The following is a 23,865-nucleotide window of genomic DNA, read 5'->3' as shown; positions in this document are numbered from 1 at the left end:
GTTGCTTCCTGGAAATGAAACTTGCTTTTATTGGCTGTTTCTCGTGAAATAACTTAAAGCATTTACACAGATACTTGCATTTAGACTACTTAACTCATGTGGGGCTTTTTGTTGTTGTTGGGGTGCCTCCCCTCCCTCACCCCCCCAACATTATATGTTACCCTAATTAATTGAGCTTTAAAAATTAAAGCCATACCAGTCTGACAGGGATGCCATACAGATGACATAGGCTTAACCTTCAGTTGTGGTGTTTGTAGTCTGAGATGGGGAAGATTGATTGCTCCTGAGCAGAGCTCTTAGTATCTTGAAGTGCCAGTAGTCATCCCACTTACTCTGTATCTGCAGGCTGATTCAGACTGACAGACTGGGAGAAGAATTTGCAAGTTTCTCAACAGTTCAGAACTATTGAGAATAGGCTGCAGAGTAGACTATTCACAGCCACCTATACCATCTGAAGATAGTGGTTTAAAAGAGATATCCAAGCTACTATATATTTTAGCTTATACTTTTTCCTGGCCATTGTATGTTGTACATATTTTTTTTTTTTTTTTTTTAATAAAAAAAATTTGGAATGCTGTAAAATCCTGCCAGGTTTTTTGGTTGGTTGGTTTTAGTTTTTTTCTGTTTTGTTTGTTTGGGGTTTGGGGGTGTTTTTATTTATTTATTTATTTTAATTTCCCCCCCCGAGAGTCCACTAACATTTAATGCTGTCCTATAACCTTCTGTCTAGCTCACAAACTGCACTGGTACTAAACTGATTTTCCTGTTCAGCTTAAATCATTCTTTAAAAAGAGGTTAGACACTGTGGTGTTTGTTTTGACCTGAGGCCTCTCTAGATAACCGTGTTTAACCTGAAGTGTATCACTAGCTGTGTTGGAGGTGTACAAGATTAGCTTAACTTCTATAGTGTAATTAAATAATGAACCAAACCTTGCTAATAGCAATTTGTCATGATGTTTGCCCTCATCATTTCTGAATCTTATGTTCTAGATAAAAGTTGACTATGGATTTTTTTTTTTGCATCTAGTCCAAGAGTGTTTTTTCATATCTCCTTTTTGTACAGAAGTTATAGATAAATCCTTCCTGAATTATGCACGCTACCTTTGTCTTGCAAACAAACAGAAGCATGACTTTGTGGGTGTGCACAAGCCACTGCATGTACCTCCATTAAAGCATGGGGTTCGTTAGAAGAAAAGCCTACACCCTGAGGGAATGAGTCTCATTTCTTGTTTTCTTTTCTTCCTTTGTCCTTTTATGCATCCTTCACTGTGTATCGGCAAGGCTGCAGGGACTGCCTGTTGATTGGATCCCATGCAGTTACTCCCTACAATCATGGAACCCCATTATAAAGGGATTGCAGAGATCCAGTGGGCTGGGGAAGTGGAGCTAGACAGTATCCTGGACCTGCAGGTTGACCACAGACACCTCAGACTGAATTTCTGAAACTGCAGTGTGGTTTGTAGTTGGTCGGAATAGTGCAACTAAATATTTCATGGAGACTTTATCTACTCAAATTATGGTTTTGTTGGGAAGGCTTTTGTGGTCTGGAGAGTTTTGTCAATCTCAGGTTTTAGCCTTTTTCAAAGAGGAAGTGGATGTTTCGGCATTAACCCTGTTCTGTGAAAAAAATGTGGTGCCTCACTCTCATCTGAAGTTGCCGTAAGAAGGAATTGTGGTCTCCTAAATGGACTGTCCTCAGTTTGGAAGAGAGCAATAATTTAACTGATGTTTTCCTTTGCTAATCCCATGACAATGCTTGTGGAATTAGCTGAAATCTTTCAGAATGAACGAACAACCAACCAAACAGACGTTATCGCATGATCTAGTAAACTGAAATTTCCAAGTTAGACTAAATTGTTTTGTCAAAATAATTTTTCTTGGATAGGAGAATGTAGTTCCAATTCCTATTTGTGGCTCTTAACAATTTTTCCTAAATTTAGGAGCATAGCAAATGTGTGAACATAGCAAATCCTGCGTGCACCATGTGAACTGCCAGGAGATTTGTCAATGTTTCTGTAGGGGCTGCTGTTACATTACAGAAAGACTTCTTCATATTATTTCCCATTCCACAGAAAAACTATTTTACCTAACCTTTGTAAATTTAGCAAAACATGGACTCAGTAAACATTAAGTTTTAATTTTGTATTTGAGTACTCCCCAAACCAGGAGACTGGATAAAAAAATGCCATACGTTTAGGATCAAAGTAGGATCTAGGTCTCCACAAAAATTGTAGCCAATAGATTGTAAAGATATTTTTTTTTCTTCTGCATAAACACTGCAGAATATTTTACTGACTGTAGGCATAAGGATTCGATAAAAACTGCTGTATCCTAGGCAAGTGTGACTTAAAACCACCAAAGTGGATGTGGCTGGAGTACTCATTACTCCTTCCAGGTCTTCAGGGCTGGAGCCTTTACGCCTATTGGTGGAGGGAATAGGGTATGGAGAGAGTGAGGTCCTTTTTCTGTGCTGTGCCTGTGATCTGCAGCAGACTGTCCTTTGTACTGGAAATCCGTAACTTGGAAACTACAAGCTTGCCTGGTGTCCATTTTTAGCAAACCACAGGGTGTGGAGGGAATTCACTGATTTAATGTTTGCTCCAGCATTGCTGGGGGTTTCGCTTGACTTGCTGTACAAGTGCTCCAGGACACTGCTGTCACACTTCAACCCCTTTCTATGACTTAGTGGGTTTTGCTGCTATCTTTTTCTCTTTCCCCTCCCCCCAATAAGTAGATTTTTATAATTTAAGTTTTTTGTCTGGGGAAAGCTGCACTATGAGAGAATATGGGCAGGAGAGGGTGTGCTCTGTGTGATATGAAGCACACCATCAGCTGTGCTTTACTGTAACAAGCAGCTTGAGCACGGAAGAGGGAAGCTGGTCGAACTGAAATCCTGAGATTCTTCGCTGCAATCAGTAATACAAGAACAAAGCTCAGGCAGTCACACTAGCTGATTACACTGATCACTGTCTGTCATTCAATAATGATATAAAGTGTGTGAGAGGGGAAGGTCCTTCTAAGACTGGTCACTGATACAGGCCTTTCCTGGCCTGGAAAATATGTTTTGAAGACAGTATGCTGTACAGAAACCAACTCAGTGGAGACTCATCTTTGTTACTTCTCAGTTTGTGAATGCCCATTTTCAGTTTTTCTGTGACCAGAGCGTATCAAAAGCTCCTACCACAGTCAGGCTCTCAGAATTTATGTAGATTACAGATTAAGGAGTTTTATCTGCAATTTGTGAAGGAGAATAATACCTGATGTGTTCAGAGCAGCAGCCAGTTGCTTTGCTCACTAAGATCAGCTACACTACAAGGAAGAGGATTATAATTAATCAGCTAGTGTACACATTAGGATAACAGATTTCTGCTTTCAGACGATATGTGTGGTCTTCCTCTGATGTTTAAAAAATTTACCACAATACCTAAACCTAAAATTTGCAGCTCTGAGATTTTCAGTCAACTGAAGGTTGGAATAGAGAATGGAGCCGGCAGCGTTTTCTTCCACTTGGTGTCAGCGTTGTTCTCTCTCACTCCAGAGCTGTTATTTGCTTTGAACATAACCCTTAATATGTTCTGAGTACCTATCTTAAAACTAGGTATTACACTTCTATTTTTGTAATGTATCAGAACATCAGCCCCTTCCTTCCTCAGGTAATTAACTGATATCAGAGGGGCATGAAGGAAGGGTAAGAATTCACTTCCAAACCATTATGAAATGCAAGCCTTTTTTATTTTATGCTCGTGTCACCTTCCTTACCTCAGCAGGACTACCAATAAAATCTCTTACCACCTTTGTATTCCTTTTCTTTGGTGTACGTGAGCAATTTGATTTGTTTGCTGATGATCAGGGCTTTTTGAAAAAATGTCAGAAGTGAGGTCTTTGATAGGAAAATCAACCCTTAGGAAATTAAAAGTATTTTTACTGAAAGGCTTGTGATATGTAACTATCAAAATATTTCAGCCTTTTTACTTGTCATTGGCTGTAATAGTAGGGGGAATAAAAGACATTTTAAACCCTTAGTGGCTTCTCATTTCATGCAAGGTTAGGGATGGGAGTAGGAAATGTTTTCAGAAAAGCAGGGAGGAAATGTAAAGTTAAAATACAAACATGAAAAAAAATTTCACTGTCAGAAAAAATAAGAAAATCTCTTTTTTCATTTAACTGTAGTTAATTGTAGTTCATTTAATTGTAGTTAGTTGCAGAGCTGTGCAACAGTGAATTTAATAGGCATATTCTGAATGCACAGATTCCCCTCAAGCTGCCTTCACCCCCCCGGAATTCCTAGACTGCTTTGTTACTCTTTAATTAGTTTATTTCACCTTTTCTAGCAAATATGCAAACATGCTTAAGTACTTAACACAACTTGAGAGAAGAATAGGGGTAGCACTTATCGTAGTCACATGCAGAAAGGCTTGGCTGAATCTTTAAAGCATATTGGCATTATAGCCTAATGCAGTTTCACTCTCTCCCAGTTTATTTGGGGTTTTGCTGTAGAGCAGAGTCTGCATTGTTTAATTTATTTGCTTCAAGTAAAAAAGGAAATTCATGTTCGTGAGTCAGCATTTCTGCTAAATAGTTTCCAGAACTATCAAACTAAGTACTGGGTACCTTTTTATTATGCTATGAAAAAGCAAAGGGATGAAATATGCCTGTAATAAAAATCCAAATGCAATTAAGCCAAAACCATGAGAAACAAAAGGAAATGTATGGTGAAGTTGCATGCCACACCTGTTCCCCAGGGTTCATGGTTAGAAAAGTTTAGTCCAAGTTGTCCTGATTTACTGATACATCTTTTTTAAAAGAAAAAAAAGAGAGAGATTTGTAGAAAAAAGGGGGAGGAATAAGTGGAAAAAGCCTCTAAGAATATTATGGAAAAACCAATGTGACACTTCAGGCAGTTTTAATAAGAGCAAATAAACACAACACCTCCGTATGTACGTTTTTTTCCAAATGCATTTCTAGTCAGTTCAAAGACTGTTTCTAATGTAGCAAACATTACTGCAGTTTGGCTTTGTACGCATGGGTTGGCTTGTGTGGCTGGTAATTTAGATGGACATTTGAAGCTGAGGTTCTGTCAACAACCTTAATTCTGACCTTTGAATTTTCACTGACCATCCACTTTATTTAAATGTTGCCCTATTCCTAGAGGACTGCAGATGCACATACAAGGATTCTGGCTAGTAAAGCAATAATAGTGTGGGCCTTAGGCTGTTCTGCCAAGTGGTGGGATAGTCAGCTGTGCCTGGAGATGATCATGTTAAAGGATGCTGATCAGGACTGAATTTTTCTGTAAGCTGTTAGGACAAGGAAATACTTGAGGGGCTGCTACTGTTTGATCCAGCATTGCTTCTAGTATGCAACTGGAGCTTTGCCTGGGAGTTGCTAGTGTCACCGGGCTGCGTGCGAGAGCAGCCATAGGAGCTCAGCTTTTGATTACTTCAGGAGACTCCTCATGCCAGCATCCGTGCATGAGGAGCTGGGCATAAGGAGCCAAATCCACAGGTTAAAACTGACCTCCCCTCCATATTGCCCATGGGGTGGCTGAAAGATGCAGAGGTTTGCCAAGATGAGGGCTGCTGTGATCTCTAGCTGGCATAGGCAGGAGAGGGGCCTGGGTGCTGGGTGAAGGAAAGGCTGAGCCTTGTATAAACCCTGCAGGCAGGGGAATAGTAAAGCTACACAAGATAAGTATGTGGGTATAAGTAGAGGAGGACAGGAGATGACATAGGGAGTTCTTTATAGATCCCAAGCTCTGTAGCTTTAGGATTTTTGTGTGTTTTATTTATATTCTTGTTTTCCCCACCCAGGATATTAAGTTGAATGGGAATACATTGGAAGAAAAAATATATTACTTGGGGGGGAAAAAAAAAAAAAAAAGAAAAAAGAAAGAAACTTTTTGGTCTGCCAGAGTGTCTACACAATGGCTTTAGTATTTTCAGAGGGTTGTGGTGGAGACCAAGTGAAGAAATTATGATTTAGAACTTTTTATCTGATATTATTTTAGTTCTTTACTTTCTAATTTTATTTTCAAACTCTCTGGGAATTACATGGATAGCTTTGAGCTTCATAATCTTTTTCATTGGTCAGTACAGGAGGACCATGCAGCAATAATAAACAGTGAGATGAATTTGGATATATGCAGCATGCTGTAACTCAGAACCATACAGTACTTCTAAAAAAAAAAAAATGTTTGTCTTTTGCATATTTTCACTAAGAAAGTATAGCAAGCAATCTACTGCCTAATTGTAAGGAATGATGGATGAACAGAACATTTCCTAGATCAAATATCTGATCTGCTGCTTTACTTTTCTTCCAAGTCTTGCTTTCATGTCCTTAATGTTTAGTCTAACCAAATTCCTAGCTGTTTTGCTAATCATTTGTATTCCTTAATGCTTTCCATGCTTAACCAAAGTGCTAGTTGGGGTGGGGGCTGGGAGAAGAGGAAGATAAGATGTGTTCAAAATTAATATTAAATGGGCTGTGGAACAGTAAAGAGCTGTATCTATTTAATTACCCTTTGTAACCGCTAAGCATGGTTCATGTTAGAAGCTTAAGCAACTTGTGAAAGCTGCTGTTGACGGACCAGCAAGCTGCTGTATTCTAGATAATCAGTGAGCTGTGCATGCCTTTCTTTTCACCTGCCCTTAGTAATTTGTGTGTTACAAAGAAAGTAGTCTCTTCTTCTTGGAAGTTGTAATATAAAGACGTTTCTGGCAACTTTGTAGTTGCAGGCAAACTTGTCAACTAAAACAAAATCCTTCTGGATATGCCTGGAGCACGAGCTATTTATTAGCAGCAGCAAACAGTGTTCCTTATCCCCTGTATTCACATGGTAACAAAGTCATTGTTCTTTCTGACCAGAGGAGACCCTAAGTAGATGAAATCTAAATCCAGATCCATGTAAATGTCATTCCTTATAAAGTCTACTTGTTTCTAATGTTTGTAGCAAATCCAGATCCATGTAATTGTCATTCTTTGTGACGTCTGTTTGTTTCTGAAGTCCATAGCAAAACAGGGAGGAGATTAATTCATTTGTATGCTTAAAATTCACAGATATGCTGTTTCTGAAAGTGTGCTTAGGGATCTCCTAAACCATGATTTAAAAAAAAACCAACAAACCAAACAACTTTGCAAAGCTTTGCTCTGATTTCTGGTTTTAAACCCTTTGCTCATGACTGAGATACAAATTTCTAAGTATGGTTGCTGCATTTTCCTCCAGTGAAGCCTACTTTGTTTCTTTAAAGGAGACAAGTTCATATCAAGTCAAAATCAAAGAAAAAAATATAAAAACTGTTATGTGCAGAAGAGGAGGGCAGCATTTTTTATATTCTTATTAAGCTGTCTCTCTTGAGAACTTGGCACTGCCACAGCCACTCTAGAAAAGTAAAAGAAACTCTTCAAAGTGGGTTATGGTAACTTCAATTAAAGGACAGATCAGGTCCTAAGAATACTGAGGAGAAAGATGGATCTCTTCAACTTCTTCCCACTTAATAGATTCTACAGTATGTAATGTTCCCTTATTTGAAATTTTTATACAGCATGGGATTTCTTTTTTTTAATCTAAATTAACTTCAAAGTTGAAGGGCTGCTGCTGTTCCTGCATGGTCTTCAATTGTGGTTTTTCAATTAGTTGAAAGGGAGAAAAAAACTAGTAGTGGAAAATAGAAGAATAAATTAATTCTTTGGTATCAATGTACAAATCACTTCAATGAAGAAGTTGAGAGCGGTGTCCTCATCTCACCCTGTTGCAGCTCTTCCACTCAGAACAAAATATTAATTCTAGAAACTGCAACAAGGTCTTTAGGTATTCCCTTTTCCTTTTTTTTCCCTTTTCCCTTTATCCCCTCTCTACCAACATTTTTTTCTTGAAAGTGAAAAAGTGTTATATACTTCTTTGAAACTGTTGCTGTTACAAAGTAGAACAAACTTGGCATTAGAGAGATTCTTTATTTTTATTTCTTGTTCCTTGTTAAATTAAAACCAATAGGAGGAAATTTTCACTACTCTGACCCATTTCACACCTGTTAAACTATTGGCTCTTTGTCTAATATGACACTAAAGCAAGGGGAAGTCACCTGTCTATAAATTAGGTATTGTACTGATGGAGGTAATATAAATTTCTCCTTCTAGAGAGGGATGGCAAGGTTTCTTCCCTATCTCAATGCACCTCAGCCTGGTTCTGCAGCTCTTGTTGCCGAGGTTTTTTTTCCTAGGAAGGGAAAATGTTGGAGAAAATCCTAGTGTATTTCATGCTCTTCGTTGGCTGTCAGTTCCTTTGGGTAGAGATTGAATGTTAGAAGCCCTGAATGGATCAGTGCCCTACTACGCCGCTAAAAAGGTTATTCCTGTATCACCTCTACTCTGATTTGCGTAGCTGATGTGGTGGAGCTCCCTGGGTAAAGCCACTTTTAACTCTGGAATGATCTTGTGGAGAAGAGAGTACTATTCCTGAACAACAGTATTTTCAAGGGATTTTACAAGATGAAATATTTTACTTATGGCAGAAAATGTAGTATGCTCTTGACAAAAAAATACCAGCTTATTGTTTTCTTGTGCTCTGCACATACAACAGGCAACTTCCCACCACAGCAGAAGCAGAGAATGTGTTCCATTGTGAATAATGCTATGCCAGCTTCATTACTCTAGGTGGTATTTAGATATTATCACAGGCAGGTTGGAATATCTTTAGTGAAGTGGAACAAACATTTTAAATTACATAACAGTAACTTCTTGAAATTTTCACAGGGCATCTGCATTTTTTCCTGAAGTAGGCAGCAAGTCAACAAATTCCAACCAAAAAAGCTCACCATGCAAGTAAACTCACATGAGGATTTGAAGTCACGGTTGGGTCATCCCAAGAGGTTTGTGTTATCTGAGGCAGGTATTCCATGGTAATCCTTGTAACACATTGTGAATTAACCATGCGCTTGGTTAATTCACCAATTAGAAGTGAAGTAGGGGTAGTGCTATTTTTCTTTCATTAGTCTGATGCTAACAGATACTGTGCAGGACAAACCCAGCGCTGTGCAGAGGTGCTGGTGCTAGCTCTGCATTACTTGACAGACTGGATAGGGTAAGTAAGTTTGGACTAGCTATTTAGCTAATGTAACTGCTTTCAGTACCTGTGGTAGTGTTGTCACTACATGTTTGTTTCCTGGATACATACATGTTCCTGAATATCTTACGCATGTATCAATTGTTCTTAAATGATGAAGTAAAACAAGTTCAGAGTAACTGGCTGCACTAGGGATGTGGCCAGGGAATCTCTTTCATGTACTTTTTTTTAATTTGTGATGTGGACAAGAGTTCAAAAGGGTTACTGCAGTCTCAAATGAACCTTTGAATAAAAGCTCTTAAGTGTCAGGAAAAATATTGGATGAAGCTTCTTCAATATTGTCTTTCTTACTGAAGAAGGTATTGAAAAAAAGGAAATAAAAAAGGTCTGTAGTGTTTACAAAAATTCTTCTTTGTCTTGCCCTCGTTGTTTTGAAGACTTAAAACCTGATCTGAAGCATAATCCAGAAAAATACATCAGGAGGATTTGTTCATAAGCGTACAGTGCGTTGACATCAGCAAACTCTTATTATGACTCTCATGTTTCCTATCTTGAAGCCTCCTTCTAATCTTCTGGCAGCATTCAAGTTCAGTGCTTTCCATTTTGATTGAATTAATTAGTGAAGTTTGGATGATTCCCCGATTCTGAAATTGCCAGGATTTTTTTAACAGGATGTTTTTAAAGGTTATTTTTGCCCTAGTTAATAACAAGTAGGACATCTGACTGCATTTTTGTTTTGTTTAAATCGAAAATACATTGCCCATTTGGAAGCAGAGAAAATCGTAAATGAGAGCTATATTTATGTACTTATCTTGCCTTTAAGTTAATCTCCCGTTACTAGTCTTGAGCCTTTCAGGTTGCTATAGAAACTGCTACAGCCTCCAACTGTGCTTCCTCCAAGACTTAATTGCATTCGGAGTTTATACAGTCTCTATTAACCACAGCACTGGTAGACACAAGCACATTGCAGAATGAGTTGAATTAATGGTTCAATATGACGTATGCATTTTTAAATGCTATGTTTTCATACCGCTTTTCAAATTTTCCTTTACTAGCTGGTTAAACTCTTCTGTAACTTGTAGTGATACCACAGGGATGGATTCTCTCTGTTTGCTGCCACTATTTGATGTTTTCCAGTCTTTGATGCCATCAGAGTAGCTGCAAGAGTCATTAGTCTTAGGGACTTCCTTTTTTTCTTAGAGAAGTCAAATTATTCATGAACTACCTTAGCTCTGCTGAAGTTTTTCTGAGACTTCTCCTTCACCTCTGTGAAGGCAGACATAGAAGTGCATACCTGCTATCTCAGTAGCTCTGTTAAGCTTGTGCTTACTCAGTGCTCCCTACCACATGATTTTTGCTTGATCACTGTGTGTCAAAGATAGCCAGTTTTTCAGCCAGGCCTGTTTTTAGGTGGGATATATCAATTCATCAAAGCAGAAACTGAGTATGGCTGTATGCAAGGTTTGATAAGGCTTATCTGGGAAGTATTTATTATATCCTTGATGGAATTTCTCATCAAAACTGGACTGAGAACATGGCTCATTGAACTAGTACGACCAAATCTCAGAGATTTGCTTTCCCACTCAGTTCTCAGCACGATGATGGTGTCAGTGCGAATACACTGTTCTTACCAATGTGCTTCTGCTTTCAGTGAGGATGAACGTCGGGAACTGATGGTTAACATCACTTTCCTCTGTGTTCAATGGATGTAAGTTCAGAACTTCATAATAAAAATACCAAACCCCACTGTTCTCTTCTTGCACAAAAGGAGGAGAGAAAATGTATCACAACAGAAGGAAGAGAGCAAGCAGAGTATGTATTTCCATCTCCTGTTAAGCCCTCTGTCTCAGCTCTGCTTTGCTTGTGCTTAGTAGGTAAGAGATGGGGATAGGACAGACACCCTCTGTGCACTGTTGCGCTTGGACCTGGGATGTTTCCGTACTTGTGTTAATGCTGGCCCAAAGATGTATTTATATCCTCATTAGAAGCATTAGACACACTTCACAAGTGGTGAATGGACAAAGTCAGACTGATGCTGAGAAATAGGGCAAAGGGAGAATTTCACCAACATGTCACTTTAAAATGTTCATGCTTTTAGATACCGAACATCTGAAGACAGCTTAAATATACCCATTACAACTTTTAAACTTTTCAAACGTCCTTTAAAATCTGATTCTTTGTGCTAATGTTTTTTATGTGGTTCACAATTTTTTTTCCCTTTTTGTCATTCTCTGTCTGTGCTACGTTGCTTGAATTATGTATTGATGGTCCCCTATAAAAATCTTTGTAATTAAGTCAAGTAAGCCAAGGTAGCTTCTCTGGCCTCAGCCTTACTGCTAGTATCTCTCTGTGAGTTTGTGTAGAAATTTTTGTTCTTTTTTAGCTCTTTCAACAAAAAAGATCAATTAGAAAAGGAAGAAATTATGGCAATGTTATCAGGATTAATCTGAAAGAGTGCAGGCAGTTTTGCAGCATTTTGGTTTTTTTCACTCTCTTTCTTTTTTTCCACAGATCCTTTTTCATTAGCTACCTATTTTACACTTCTTGCCAGAACGCAGTGGCAGTGCACTTCCTGCCTCAGAACTTAAATCTCTTCCACAACATCTCAGTTTTCCTTTTTAGCATCTCTGTGAGCTTGCATGTTAAAGAGAGCTGGATTTCCCTGCCAGCTCTGGCTCAAGTTACATTTCCTGGATCGCCCTACAGAATGTCAACATATATTCTAAAAATCTGTGCGTGCTGGAGGCCTTCCTCAAACATTCTAAAAACACTTACTTTGGGATGGGATTCATTTGGATTTGAATATAAAATAAGAATTGTGTGTTGGCTCCTTGTCATTCTTGAGAAGCCAGATAGTTGCCATGTCTCCAAGTTGTCTGTCTGCATGAGCTATTTTCCAGGCAGTGACAGCACTTCTTTTACACAAAGCACTGCTTGCAATGTCTCCGTAGGCGTTCAGAACAAAGACCTTGCCTATCAACTGGACAGCCCAATGTGTGAGCATGTGGAGAGCTTGACACCAGTTACATACAGTTGCTAGCAATCTTAGTAAAGAGGAAAGAATCATTAAAAGTCTGAGATGTGCCAATAGCAGGTTGTTTTACTCTTCCATAGAGTGTATTGCGAAAGCTTTTTTTCACAAGCCATAATTTCTTCGGATTTCTGTAGTTTACAGTATTTTTAGGCTGTTCCTATAGTTGATGGTATGTTGGTGGTAGGTTCTTGTGTAGACACGTGGCATCTTTAGAGTATAGGTGGCTGGATGTTTAGGGTATCTCAGGCAACATTAGCTAATGCTGTTCTGGTTAGGGAATGCAGCACTTTGTTGCAGAGAGGCACTTACCATTGTATTTTGCTTCTCATGCCTTGTCAAAACTTGTCTTTAGGTACTTATTGTTCATCCTTCCTTCCCTTCCCCATCCTGTGGGAGAAAACTGACTCATAACCATCTCTTGTACACTACCCGGAAGTGAGTGAAAAGTAGGGATGCTTCTTCTTTACAGCCTTTGTATTCCCCCTCTTGTTTGTCGGAACAAATGTAATGCTACTCTGGGATGTTTGTGCTGGAAGACTTGCTGTTTCTGCGAGCAGAGAAGATAAGCCATGAAGCTGCTGGCAGTAGTCAGGGAGAGATATTTGACCCACGTTGTTTAGTGGACAGCGGAAAGGTTAAACCTTGTAATTGACTGTAAGCTTTGATTTCTTCTCCTTCTCTTGTTTCTCAGTAAAGGAAAGAAAAGGTGGAGTGAAACTTGACCATAAAAGTTTTGGATAAGCAGGGGTACTGCTGAAATGGTTCATACATATCTCAGGCAAATATCCCCACTGGAATAAGGAGAAGCACTCAGAATGACGTCTACAGGTAGGGACAGACTGTTCAGCAGATCTGCTCTTGAGTTCTGTATCACTTTGTTTAGTGCACTAAATACGTCTTTCCTCTAGCAAACACTGAGCAAGATGGAAGATAATACTGATAAAATGTGGGTGGAATGTAGGCTCTGTAGGGCTAAACTTTTAAATTCTTGAAATACAGACCTAGTAATTAATTTCAATGTGATTTCTGTCTCTTTATCCCCCACTTGCACCTCCAGAATCAATCCCCAGTGAAACTTCTATTTTCTGTCTTAACCCTACTCACCTCAGTGGTTGCTTAGCAGAAGGGTTTCACCTATGTGTTAACTAAATTTGTCATTTTGTATGTCCTTGGATGGCATGCAACGGCAATGAGCATGGACTCTATTAATATCTGTTCTTACGTAAACAGAACCAATTTTATTCAGTTCTTCAGCTAATGAAGCACTGTGGGAACAAGAGAGTCAGAAGCTTGGGAATTACTCTACAAGGAAGAATCTCAGTGTTTCTTGGCAGAAACTGCTTTATGCTCTAGGCTTGCTTGGTAAGAGCCAACAGTAACAAGGTCTTATTCTGGATAGGAGTTTAAATAAATAGACACTGAATGTTTCTGCCTGTCTTTGAAAGCTGACACACAGAAATCCCAAATTTTATTTCAGAGAAGGCTTAGTTTTTATCTAGTTACAGCCAGATACTCAATTTTGGGGAGGGCATCTAATGAGAGAAAAGAGGAGGTGGAGTCCCAAATGGGGACTTATGGAAAATTTGCTTTTCTTTATTTACTTCTAAATACTGACAGAATGGAAATATTGTTTCTCAATTCTTTGTCTGTGAATTTCCTTAAAGAAAAAGCCAAAACTAAAAGGCATAAGGTGGCTGAGGTGACTTACTCGGCAATAATTGGATTTCTAGCATTAGTTGCTATCAAATTTTTATTAAAATAGCCATAGGAGCAGCTGAATTGTTGTATATGGTCATATATAGACTACCTTTTTTGGGGGGTTTTTGGAGAAGGCTGTAATGGAGGCGTTAGGTGGCATTAGATTTACAATGTCATAACTTCTATAATGCCCTTTAAAATCTTTCTTGCATGCTTATATTGAATGAGTGTATTAAATGAGAACTTGTGGCTGGAAGGTCAATATCTCCAATGCTGTGTCACGTGTAGGTGACCCCACACCCTCATGCATCCATGTATCTAGTACTTGCCTGATGTACACTGATGGGAGAAAGTGGGAAGCTCTCTTCCCCAATGGCTTCTTAGCCGGACTGGACACTGATAGCTCTGTGAATGTGATACTAGCACCTTAGTTTCTGTCTGTTAAACTGAAATGCACATATATGCCATTTTGATTGCTTTGTCTCAGGAGGTGCTACTTCAAAGGTCTCTTCAGTTTCGTAAGACTGCCTCTGGCTTAATATTATTTCAGTATAAAGATAACATCATCAGAGATAAACATAAGGAAAAGATGAATGATCCTGCTTTTTCTTGGGTTATTGTTGTTTGTTTTCCCTAGACTGGAAGATATAGTTAAGAAGAATTTCAGAACGTAATCTTGCATACTAAAAACTGCTGCAGATCTGGCAGGAAATAATGCAAGAGAGGGCAGGACTCTCTGCCTTAAATCAATCTCCTTTGTGCATTATTCTCCTTCCTTCATGAAATCCTATCTTCAGCCCTCTCTATAACTTTCTATCGTAATAAAATTATGAACTATGAATTTCAAATCCACAGGGAAAAAACGTGACCCAATGTATCTTTGCAGTGCAGATGAGGCAGGAGCCTATTTCTCTTGGCCTATGTTTTCTAATTTCCAGTTCACAATATGTTTTTCTACTATGCATGGAATTTTTAATAGGAAACAAAGGAATCACTATTGACCTGCACAATTAGTCTTCAAATAAATCAGGATAGCTACTCAATCTTTTGTATTCAGTACACATTGTAACAGTTGATGTGCAACAAGGTAATTTGCTAAGTCCTATACACAAATGCAACAGTAAAGGAGATACCAATCTCCAGAACAAAACTGAAGGAAATTGGTGCCATATGTGCAGCACCAGTGACAAAAATGAACCATTTATTCCCAAGTACAAAAGTAAATTTATAACTCTCTGCATGAACTGGTTTTCTTGGATCCAAATGTAATAAAATGCAACCTATATTTTTTTAATTGCTCAGAATCGCACCTGACCACCTGAAAGACATTTCTGAGGTCTTGAAAAATCCTATAGGAATCTGAAAAGGGCCAAAAAAGCACAAAGAAAATCTCAATAATAAAACAATTAAAAAGTAATAAATTTTAAAATGATTGAGAAAGTTTGTAAATTAAGAAATAGTCTCGATTCCCATTTCCTGGGAATGTGCACTGTGCAAGGAAATAGAAGATAATTATTCTAAGAGCACCTGTGGTAAAATCTTTAATTATAATCATTCAGATAGAAGTTAATTAAAAGCACATCTTTAATGTAGCAGTATGGTTTTCCCTACATGCCACCATCTGGGACTGACTCTTTTCTGCCCTCCATTATTTAACTTAAATAGTAACAAACAGCTGTGAATGTAGTTCTAATTTTCTCTTATCTGCTCAACAACGGTATGTGTTCCAAGAGGGCGTTGTGCAGAAGGGTGTAGTCTTTCATTTTCGCAGGAAAAGAAGTAGTCTCACTCTATTGCTGTGAAAAGAAGTTACAAGAGTAACTGTAAAATTTAAATTTATATGTTTCTTGGGAGCTGACTTTAGCCATGCTCCCTTTTTGCTCCTGTTTTCCACCACCAAGCAGGTCAAGTGTGCTGGGAAGTATCAATATCCCGGTTGCTTTTCAACCTGCTGAGACAACTTGCTCTATAAGCTGCTGGTCTGGCACCCCACTCACAACAGCTGCTACGTTGCTTGAGCTCTGTGGGGTGTGATTGACCATGAAAATAATGTAAGGAAGTAGGAGGAAGGGAAGGAGGGAGATGTAAATGCAGCGGCACAGCTGTAGTCTAGTGATGAAGGTGGTGTTTAAAATGCCCAGCAGGTTAAAAGTGCTTTTCTTTAAAGAAGGAACTTTGGTAGCATTGCCTACCTGCATGGAGAGCACTGACAGGCTCTCATGGTGTTTTGGTAATTGACTGTGGCATATGAAGGAGAGCAGAGAGGACTTGGATTTTTTTCCAGAAGTAGTTTAAGAGTTTCTCAAAGGTGGAAAAGTTGACAGACATTGCAATGCCTTGCAAAATCTGTGGGGTTGGAGCATGCTTCTATCCCAGACTCTTTTCTCTGTGTGATGTACACTCCCAAATACTGTGTGATTTATTTTTTTTTAAGCAACAAAATTTGCTTCCAAATAATTTCTATGTCCCCCTCCCAAACTAGGCTGCACTAGACTATTGCTAACAGGCTTAATGTTTCGTTTAGTTACAGGCTTCCCAAATTAGAGTTTGATTTATGGTGTTCAAAAACAAATTAGCCCCGACACTATTGCAGTTGCCCATGTTTTCGGTTCACAAAAACTGGACTAGTAATGAAATACATCCTCTTTCTGCTCCTTGCTTCCAGAAAGTCAGTTACATTGTGCTAATGAGCACAATAAGACAAATCAGTTCTGAAGCTTATAGGTGAGATACTAGCAAGAACTGTTGAAAAGAGACTGAAAGGGAAGCGTTAGAAATCCTGCATCCTCAAAACATTTATCTGTCTTGCATGCAGTGTACCAAAACAATTGTGTCCTGTGAGGCAATGTGTCAGCTGAGATTTGAGGTAGGTAGTAACCTGACTTTCAGGCCAGCTTGAATAGTAACTGAACAGGACAAACACTTCATCCTTGTACAGTTTTAATTACAAAGCTACTGTGCAGCAGGCATTTGAAAGCTTCTCATTACAAGTCTATGAAGAGCTAGAGGTGCTAGGATGCTGCAGTCAGTGAATCCTGCTGGGGAAGGCAAGCCCTCAAAAGATGCTTTCTGAGCACTACAATGAAGTGGCATTGCAGTGTTCCATATTGCAGGTCTGAGTTTGGGCAGGGAGGAAGGAACCAGGCCAGAGTGGTAAGGTAACATATATCTAAACTGAAGTTTTAATATGCATCAAACAGAACAAGAAAAAATTGGAAAAATTATTATAGAAATGTTTAATCAGGGTAATTATAAAGCCTTTTTTAGGAGTTTAGCATGTATCATCCTGTTCGCAAATCATCCTGCTCGCATGCATCCATGTAGAGAAATGCTGAATTCACACTTAGATCAGTTTCAAGAGTTACTTGATAATGCAGTGGATGATGCCTGGTTTTTACCGACTCTCTGAGTGAGGTTTTTGAAGTTGAAACTGACTGTTTCTGTTAAATGAATAAACATTTTAGAATTTTGGTATATGTGTGTTTTCACAAACCATCTGCCTAATTAAAAACAACAATATGCCATTAAATTTTTATCAGCTGAGATAAACTCAGGCTGCAGCAAATTGGTATTCCATTATAATTCTAGAAAAGCTAGACTTATCGGCTCTGGCCTTGAGTAGTAAAGTATCTAGGTTACAGCTGTAAGATATACTTCACTTCCTTTCATACTAAAATAATTCAGTTCAAAGAGTCTTGTTGGTGAAGCACATATTATTACCATGTCTGATTTATTTAGTACATTCTTGAGGCTATATGACCTCAGATTATTAAATGGCTATCAAATATAATAATGAAATAACTTTGAGAGTACTAATACTAAACATCTATAACAGTGTTACTGGACATTACAGTATAATTTCAATAAAAGAAAAAGGAAACTGAAGTTTCCTTTTTATAGTGATTTTTGTATATTACATACTTGGAGAAGATGCATATATTAAATAAATGTAAATAAATACATATATTGTTGAGCTCTGTTCATACTTTGAATGCAAATTCTAGCTCCTTGTTCTTGGAAGCGTCAAGATAGCTGAAGAGTAGCTGAACCAAGCAATGCCAGATATTGACTCAGGTTTACTGTACCTATAAGAAGCACATTTTGTTTTATACCTGTAGCAGGTGATCTCTCAAAAGTTATGTTTTAATAAATTATCACATGGGTTTGCTCACAGCTGCTCATTCTGCTGTGAATTTTGAGATACTGTATTCAGTGGTATGTGCAACCTTTCTTTGAGACTTTGTGTTATATCTTCTCTCCCAACAGTGCTTTTATGATTACTTTCTTTTAATAGGAAGCCAGAAAAATATTTGTCATAGCAAAGTTTAGCAGAACAAATTCAAGGCGTTATGTCCAAAACACCTTGGGGAAGATGATGGGTTATAAGGGTGTGCATTTTTGAAAAGTACTGCCTTAGGTTTAAATATTCCTGCCACTGGAGAGGATGAGTTTGGGGCTACCTTTGGGGTTTTTTGTATTAGTAAATTCTGGAGAAATGTGTCCTCAATGGCAACATTGAAAGGAGGAGCATGTTCTCTGCTGGCCTTCTGCCACATTGTCAGAAAAGGGAGATGCTTCTTGGAGAAAGGTGCATGGATGAAGAACACTTTTACATAGGGCCAGTGGTGGGAAACATGCAGAACTGCTGAAGAGAGACCCTTTAATTTACAGTAGACTCCCCTGAATCTCTCCAAAATTAAAACTCCTGACACCTTTCAATATTTCTTTCTTTGTGATTGGACAGGGGTAGGTAAAGTAATTACTATACAACCTTCAGATCAAAAATTACCCCTTTGTACTTATTTAGTAACTTGCATTTTCAAAGGAGCTTGGAAAGTTCACTTGTATTACAAAACTTGCATTTATAGAAAGTGTGAAAGTTTTATTATATACTGCCTCAGTGTAGTGATTGAAATTAACCTTTTACATTGCAGGTTTTTTTACTTAAAATAGCCTAAGGTACTGTCAAACAAATGGCTTCTCTTTGGCATATTTTATCCTCTGCTCAAATACCAACTTGGTCAAATGCAATATGCAATAGCTTTGTGAACCATCCCGCAGTGGTTTAGCTATTAGTGGAAGAAGTCCAAAAATCTAGAGCCAAAGCCTAACTTTAAAAACGAAAGAAAAAAAAATTTCAATGTGTTTGCGTGTCTTTGTCAGATACACAGTGTATTTATTTTGCAGACCTGTCCTCTTTTTCTGTAGCTCCAGACTCCTTGGCTGCAAAAGATGCATTTTTAAATTGTTGAAAGAGTTGTTAATTAGAGCAATTTCTTACACTAAGTAACTGCAAAGATCCCTGGAGAAATCCTTGTTCTTATGCAGAAATCCATGTGCAATTAAAAAACAGTTACGTACAGTTACATATATTTAAGGTATAGTGAAGTAAACAATGAAGCTGTGTGTGCTCTGTATTGTTCATAGCTGTGCCACTTCTAAAGAGAGTATATTTTCTTTGCTCATATTGTAAAGTTCAGGAAGAAAACAATACCCCTTGTTCAAAAGGTTCCAGTGAAGACCATGCAATAATTAAAAGCTGATCATCCTAGAGGGACTTTGAACAAAAATAATGCTGACTCTTAAACCTAGGGGAATGGTAGTCACTGCAGAGGAAGAGGGAGGCCTAGGTTCAGTCCCCAGATGTTAAACAAAATATTGGACCAAGGCCTGAATAAAATAAGGCAGCTGCATCAAGTGGGATGAAATGCACTCACCCACTGGAGTTTGCAGTGGTTAGGGTACACTCCTGGGGAGATGCAGAAATTGAACCTAGCTTTCCCATCCTGAGAGAGTACTGCAGCCACAGAGCTATGGGAACTGACTGGTTTAGGATTGTAGAATAACTCAGGGTAGAAGAGACCTCAGGAGGTCCTAACCATCTGCCCAGCAGTAGTTTCCCTTGTCCCAGAGTGTGTGCGTTATTCAGACAGGTGTATTGGTTGGTAAATCCAGCACATTGTGGTGCTGAAAAGTGAGAACCAGCACATTTGGGGATCATGATTAAAAAACTGCAATTCCTTATTTACAGTCAGGGAAATTTATAGTGAAACTGGGAACTATATGCATGTATTAGGGGAGGAGAGCAAAGAAAGCAAGCAAAAAGACTTGGGGTTCCAGGTGGGCATTCTCACATGCTGAACCATTGATCTAGCTGTTGAGCTCATCATCTTCCTTTATTCCAGAGCATTATTAGTGTTAGTAACGTAAATGAAGGAAATTGTGTAGTTCAGTGGTATGCGTGAAATTCGTCTTGGCAGGCACTAACTGCTTTGTGTGTGTGTGTGTGTGTGTGTGTAAGATTTAGGTCTTGCTATATTTAACAAGGCAGTTCAGTGCTTGCTAACCTGCTTAGCAAGTGCTTAGCATATTTAAGTTCTTAAAGTTAAGCACGTGCATAAGTGTTTGCCTGACTTAGGGTCTAAATCAGAAGTTTTCCATTTTTATGGTAATTATTGTAAGGTTGCTTGAGGCTTGAGTTAATAGAAGGTTACTTGATCACTTTTTCTGCATGACAAGTTCTTCCTGGGTAGCTCTGATTAGGTATGTAGTGGCTGTTTTGTTACTACATGACAACTACACGATGGATGTAATTACAGTAACACTTTTCTGTCTATACTACAAACTGGTGAATATTTGTCATGTCCTAATTTTCTAGATTAGGATATAGCACTGAGGCAGAAAAAATCACAAGGGATGAAAGGATAAAAAGTGAAACGGGTAGCAAAGCCAGAATAGTTTTTCCAGTTTCCAATTACATCGCTAACTGTCTGGAGTCCAGGTAACAAAAGATCTGATTCAAAACTCTATTATCTCTTAAAATAAATTAAAATAGTACCACTGAGGTCTTTCAAAGCTGAAACTTAGTTCAGTCTTAAATGGCAAAAGCTCCAGCTGGTTTGGGGAGAGTCTTTTAAAATCCTTCCCATTTGGCTACTTTGGTGTTTCTTGTAGATGCCTCCCATATTCTCAACTAAGAGCTCTTACCGTTTTAAATTTGTATCTTCTGTTTGCCACAATCTTTACTAATTATAGGGTTATCATAGCTCTTAAATTGTGTAAAATTGCAGGTACCCTGAGCAGAAGGGAATTTAGTATATGGAATACATCACATCAATGTGAAAAGCTGCAGAGCCAAACTTTCTCATGGAGTAGAGATGACTGCACTCAGGCTACAGAAAGTTTGGGCTTGGGAAAGTATTCTTCTGAATCCAAGCTGAGGTCTCCGTGTTGGTTTGGGTTTATTACCATTGTATAATAGTAAACAGAAAATAAAACCCAACACCTTTCATTGCCCAAACAGGATTTTTTTCTTCCTCTTCTTTTTTTGTTTTCCTCCTTTTGAAAGAAGTGTTGTGTACTGGTATGCTTTATGATCTAAGTATTTTTTTAGTACACTTTTCCTTTATTCGTGTTCCTACTGAGTTGCTGCTTTATCATATGTGGAAAAGTGCCCCTAATTTAGTGGTCATTCAAAAATCATATTTTAATATTTTAAAGGTGCTGTTTATTCCAGCTGTTTCTATTAGGATTGTGTTAAGAATTTCCAGCTCCCTCACATGGGCTGCTAGCTAGAAAATGATAGCGTGCAATCTTGATTATGACAAGAAAATTACAAACACTTGAATGAGCAAGAAGTGTTTATCCTCCTGAAAATAGACAAGAACAGCACAACTGAACAGTGGACCAAGCTGGTCTTGAATTGAAATCCAGCCTTGTACATTTTGTTTCTTTTCTCTACACAGGAAAACAACACAGAAGATGAAGAAGGAGACAGACTCATCTTATTAAGGTAGGATGAAAGCACCTGTTATTTAACTGCGTCATGGAAACTTTTGATATCTCACTAGCAATCCGTATAAAATACTTCTATAATGTGATGATAGTTGGTTTGTTGGAGGAATAACCTAAAAAGTGAAACTTCTCGAAGTCTTAACGCTGATGCATATCAGCTGTACATGGATGAATGGAGGTCTAGCAGGCCAATGTCACCAGGTGACCGCCAAACAAATATATTCTTGATTCTTGGGTGGGTTGGGTTTGGTTTTTTTGGTTGGGTTTGGTTTTTTTTTTTGGTCTTCGTTATTCCTCTTATTTTTTATTCTGCTTATACATGCTTCTCTCATGGGTCACATGTTGGTATTTCCTAAGCTGCAAGGGTGAACTGCCTAGTTTCAGGAAATGTTTCATGGGTTTGCAGTGGTGCGGTATTGCACCAGTAGGCTGAGATACAATCAGAGTAAACATATAAGTAACTGTGTGTGCTTACTCCTGGGAAGGGGAAGGGGCTGGCAGTGAAGTCAGTATCTTGAAAGCTTCTTTTTGGAGAGGGCTGGGGTGTGCAATGACTGTGCTTTATGCAGATGGCTAAATTTTCTGGAGAGAGAAAAACTGATGTCTAAACAAAGCTGAAATCCTTCACTGTGTTTCTGTCAGAAAGACTTGGCTTTTATAAGACTTGCATTTATGTAAGCAAACAGTATTATGTTATGCCCCAAGACTAGATTTCCTTGCATCGTTTCTCCAGCATTTGACTTGTCTGACCACAGGACCATAGCTTAGCCAAAAAATTTCTTAAAGGAATATTTTTACCCATAAGACTTAAAAACACAGTAATGCGTTCCCACCCCTATTTGCATTTTAGAGTAGAAATACATGGACTAAACTAATAGACACTGGAAAATCATGGTACATGTTCCAGTCTTCTAGATTTTGTTTTGTTCTGAGATTCCACTGAAACACCATAATGGAGGCCAAGTTTATTGTGCTCTGCAGTGAGAAAGCTGAGGAAAAGATGTTATGGTTCAGAGCAACTTCAAGTATTTCCCAGATATTTTGTAATGCCAGATGCTGCTGAAGTGTCCCACTTAATATTCTGCTTGCTTTGCCAGAAATGCAGCAGATTAATAAACCACATTAGTTAGGAAATAGCTTTCTGAGGGAACTAGGAAAGATAATTCAAGGTTTTAGACAAAGCTATTGAAGCAGAGGCAAGCTGACATTACCCAAAAGCTAATCAAATACTAGTAGAACAATAAGGGAGTATAATACATCATTTGGGAGACAAAATTCAAGGGAGAAGATTTCAAAAGATACTATCTCTATTTGCCAGCAGATAGTACCTCCCAATGTTGAGCCTTTATCACCACAGAAATTACTAAGCACTGTTGAAATAATATTGTGTTCTGTGAGAGGGTATCTTCTAAATCATACTGATTGTTTAGGTCTGGTGCAGGACTTGCCTGTAGTCCTAACTAATTTCTGGATCTGAGATACAGTTCTGGGTTCAGTAGATAAACAGGAATTCTGGGCATTTTTTTCTACATTTTTGATCATAATGGAACAACTGGCAATTGTTTTTTTCTGATCACACTGAATTTAAGTACTTCCTATCTTACACAGTTGGTAAGTAATGGTTTGGATGTTTATCTGGGTTATAAAACAGCTGAATTTCAGTATCTGCAATGAAAAAAAAACAAAAAAAAGCCTGTGTGTGAATGTATTTTATAAACACTGGAGCATATCAACAGGGAGACGGGAAATGCTCAGCTTCCACCCTACAGAAATTAGGGCATTCTTCTCAGGGATTTAGTTCAAAATCTCTTTGGGCACTGAGTGGAATTAAAGCCAAGTTTTCTGTCTTGAGTTTGTGCCATAAATTTTGGATTTAAAAAAGAAAAAAGTCTCATCCTCAAATATTTTTTTGTGAACCCATCTGCCATAATTTTGTCTTGCTAGCTGAAATTTCTGCAGAAAATTCAAACCTAATTTATGCATCCTTGGGACAGCCAGAGTCACATTTCTCAGAGAACTTAACGTTCACTGGTGTTCATTCTTTTACAACCAAGATCTGGTGAAGATCAGCAAAAGGTAATTTTTTTCAGGAAATGAATTTGAATATGCCTGTCTTGGACGCAGTGCTTTATTATTTGTTCAGTATTAGCAAGTGGGCCAATTGCTGATGTGAATTTCCTAACTTGTTTGCTTTCATTTAAACAAAACTAAGCCAATGCTGTTGGTAAATATTCACTCTGCAAACCCTCAGGGCAGTCAAAGGTATCCGTTACAAAGCTGT

The 23,865-nt window shown here is 38.3% G+C and overlaps 1 protein-coding gene across 8 annotated transcripts in view; it reads left to right on the top strand.

Moving 5' to 3' along the window:
* FAM13C (family with sequence similarity 13 member C) overlaps positions 1 to 23,865 on the top strand; it is a 135,479-nt gene that overhangs the window by 13,942 nt on the left and 97,672 nt on the right. For all 8 annotated transcript variants that reach the window (XM_041127147.1, XM_030029597.2, XM_041127148.1 and 5 more), the window contains one exon: positions 21,536 to 21,582. In XM_041127147.1, coding sequence (XP_040983081.1) covers positions 21,536 to 21,582 — 47 coding nt within the window. The remainder of the gene's footprint in view (positions 1 to 21,535; positions 21,583 to 23,865) is intronic.

The sequence above is a fragment of the Aquila chrysaetos genome, chromosome 11 (assembly GCF_900496995.4).
Source record: "Aquila chrysaetos chrysaetos chromosome 11, bAquChr1.4, whole genome shotgun sequence".
NCBI classification, from domain to species: Eukaryota; Metazoa; Chordata; class Aves; order Accipitriformes; family Accipitridae; genus Aquila; species Aquila chrysaetos.
Note: the sequence above shows the minus strand (reverse complement) of the source record. Positions and strands in the feature narration are given on the sequence as shown.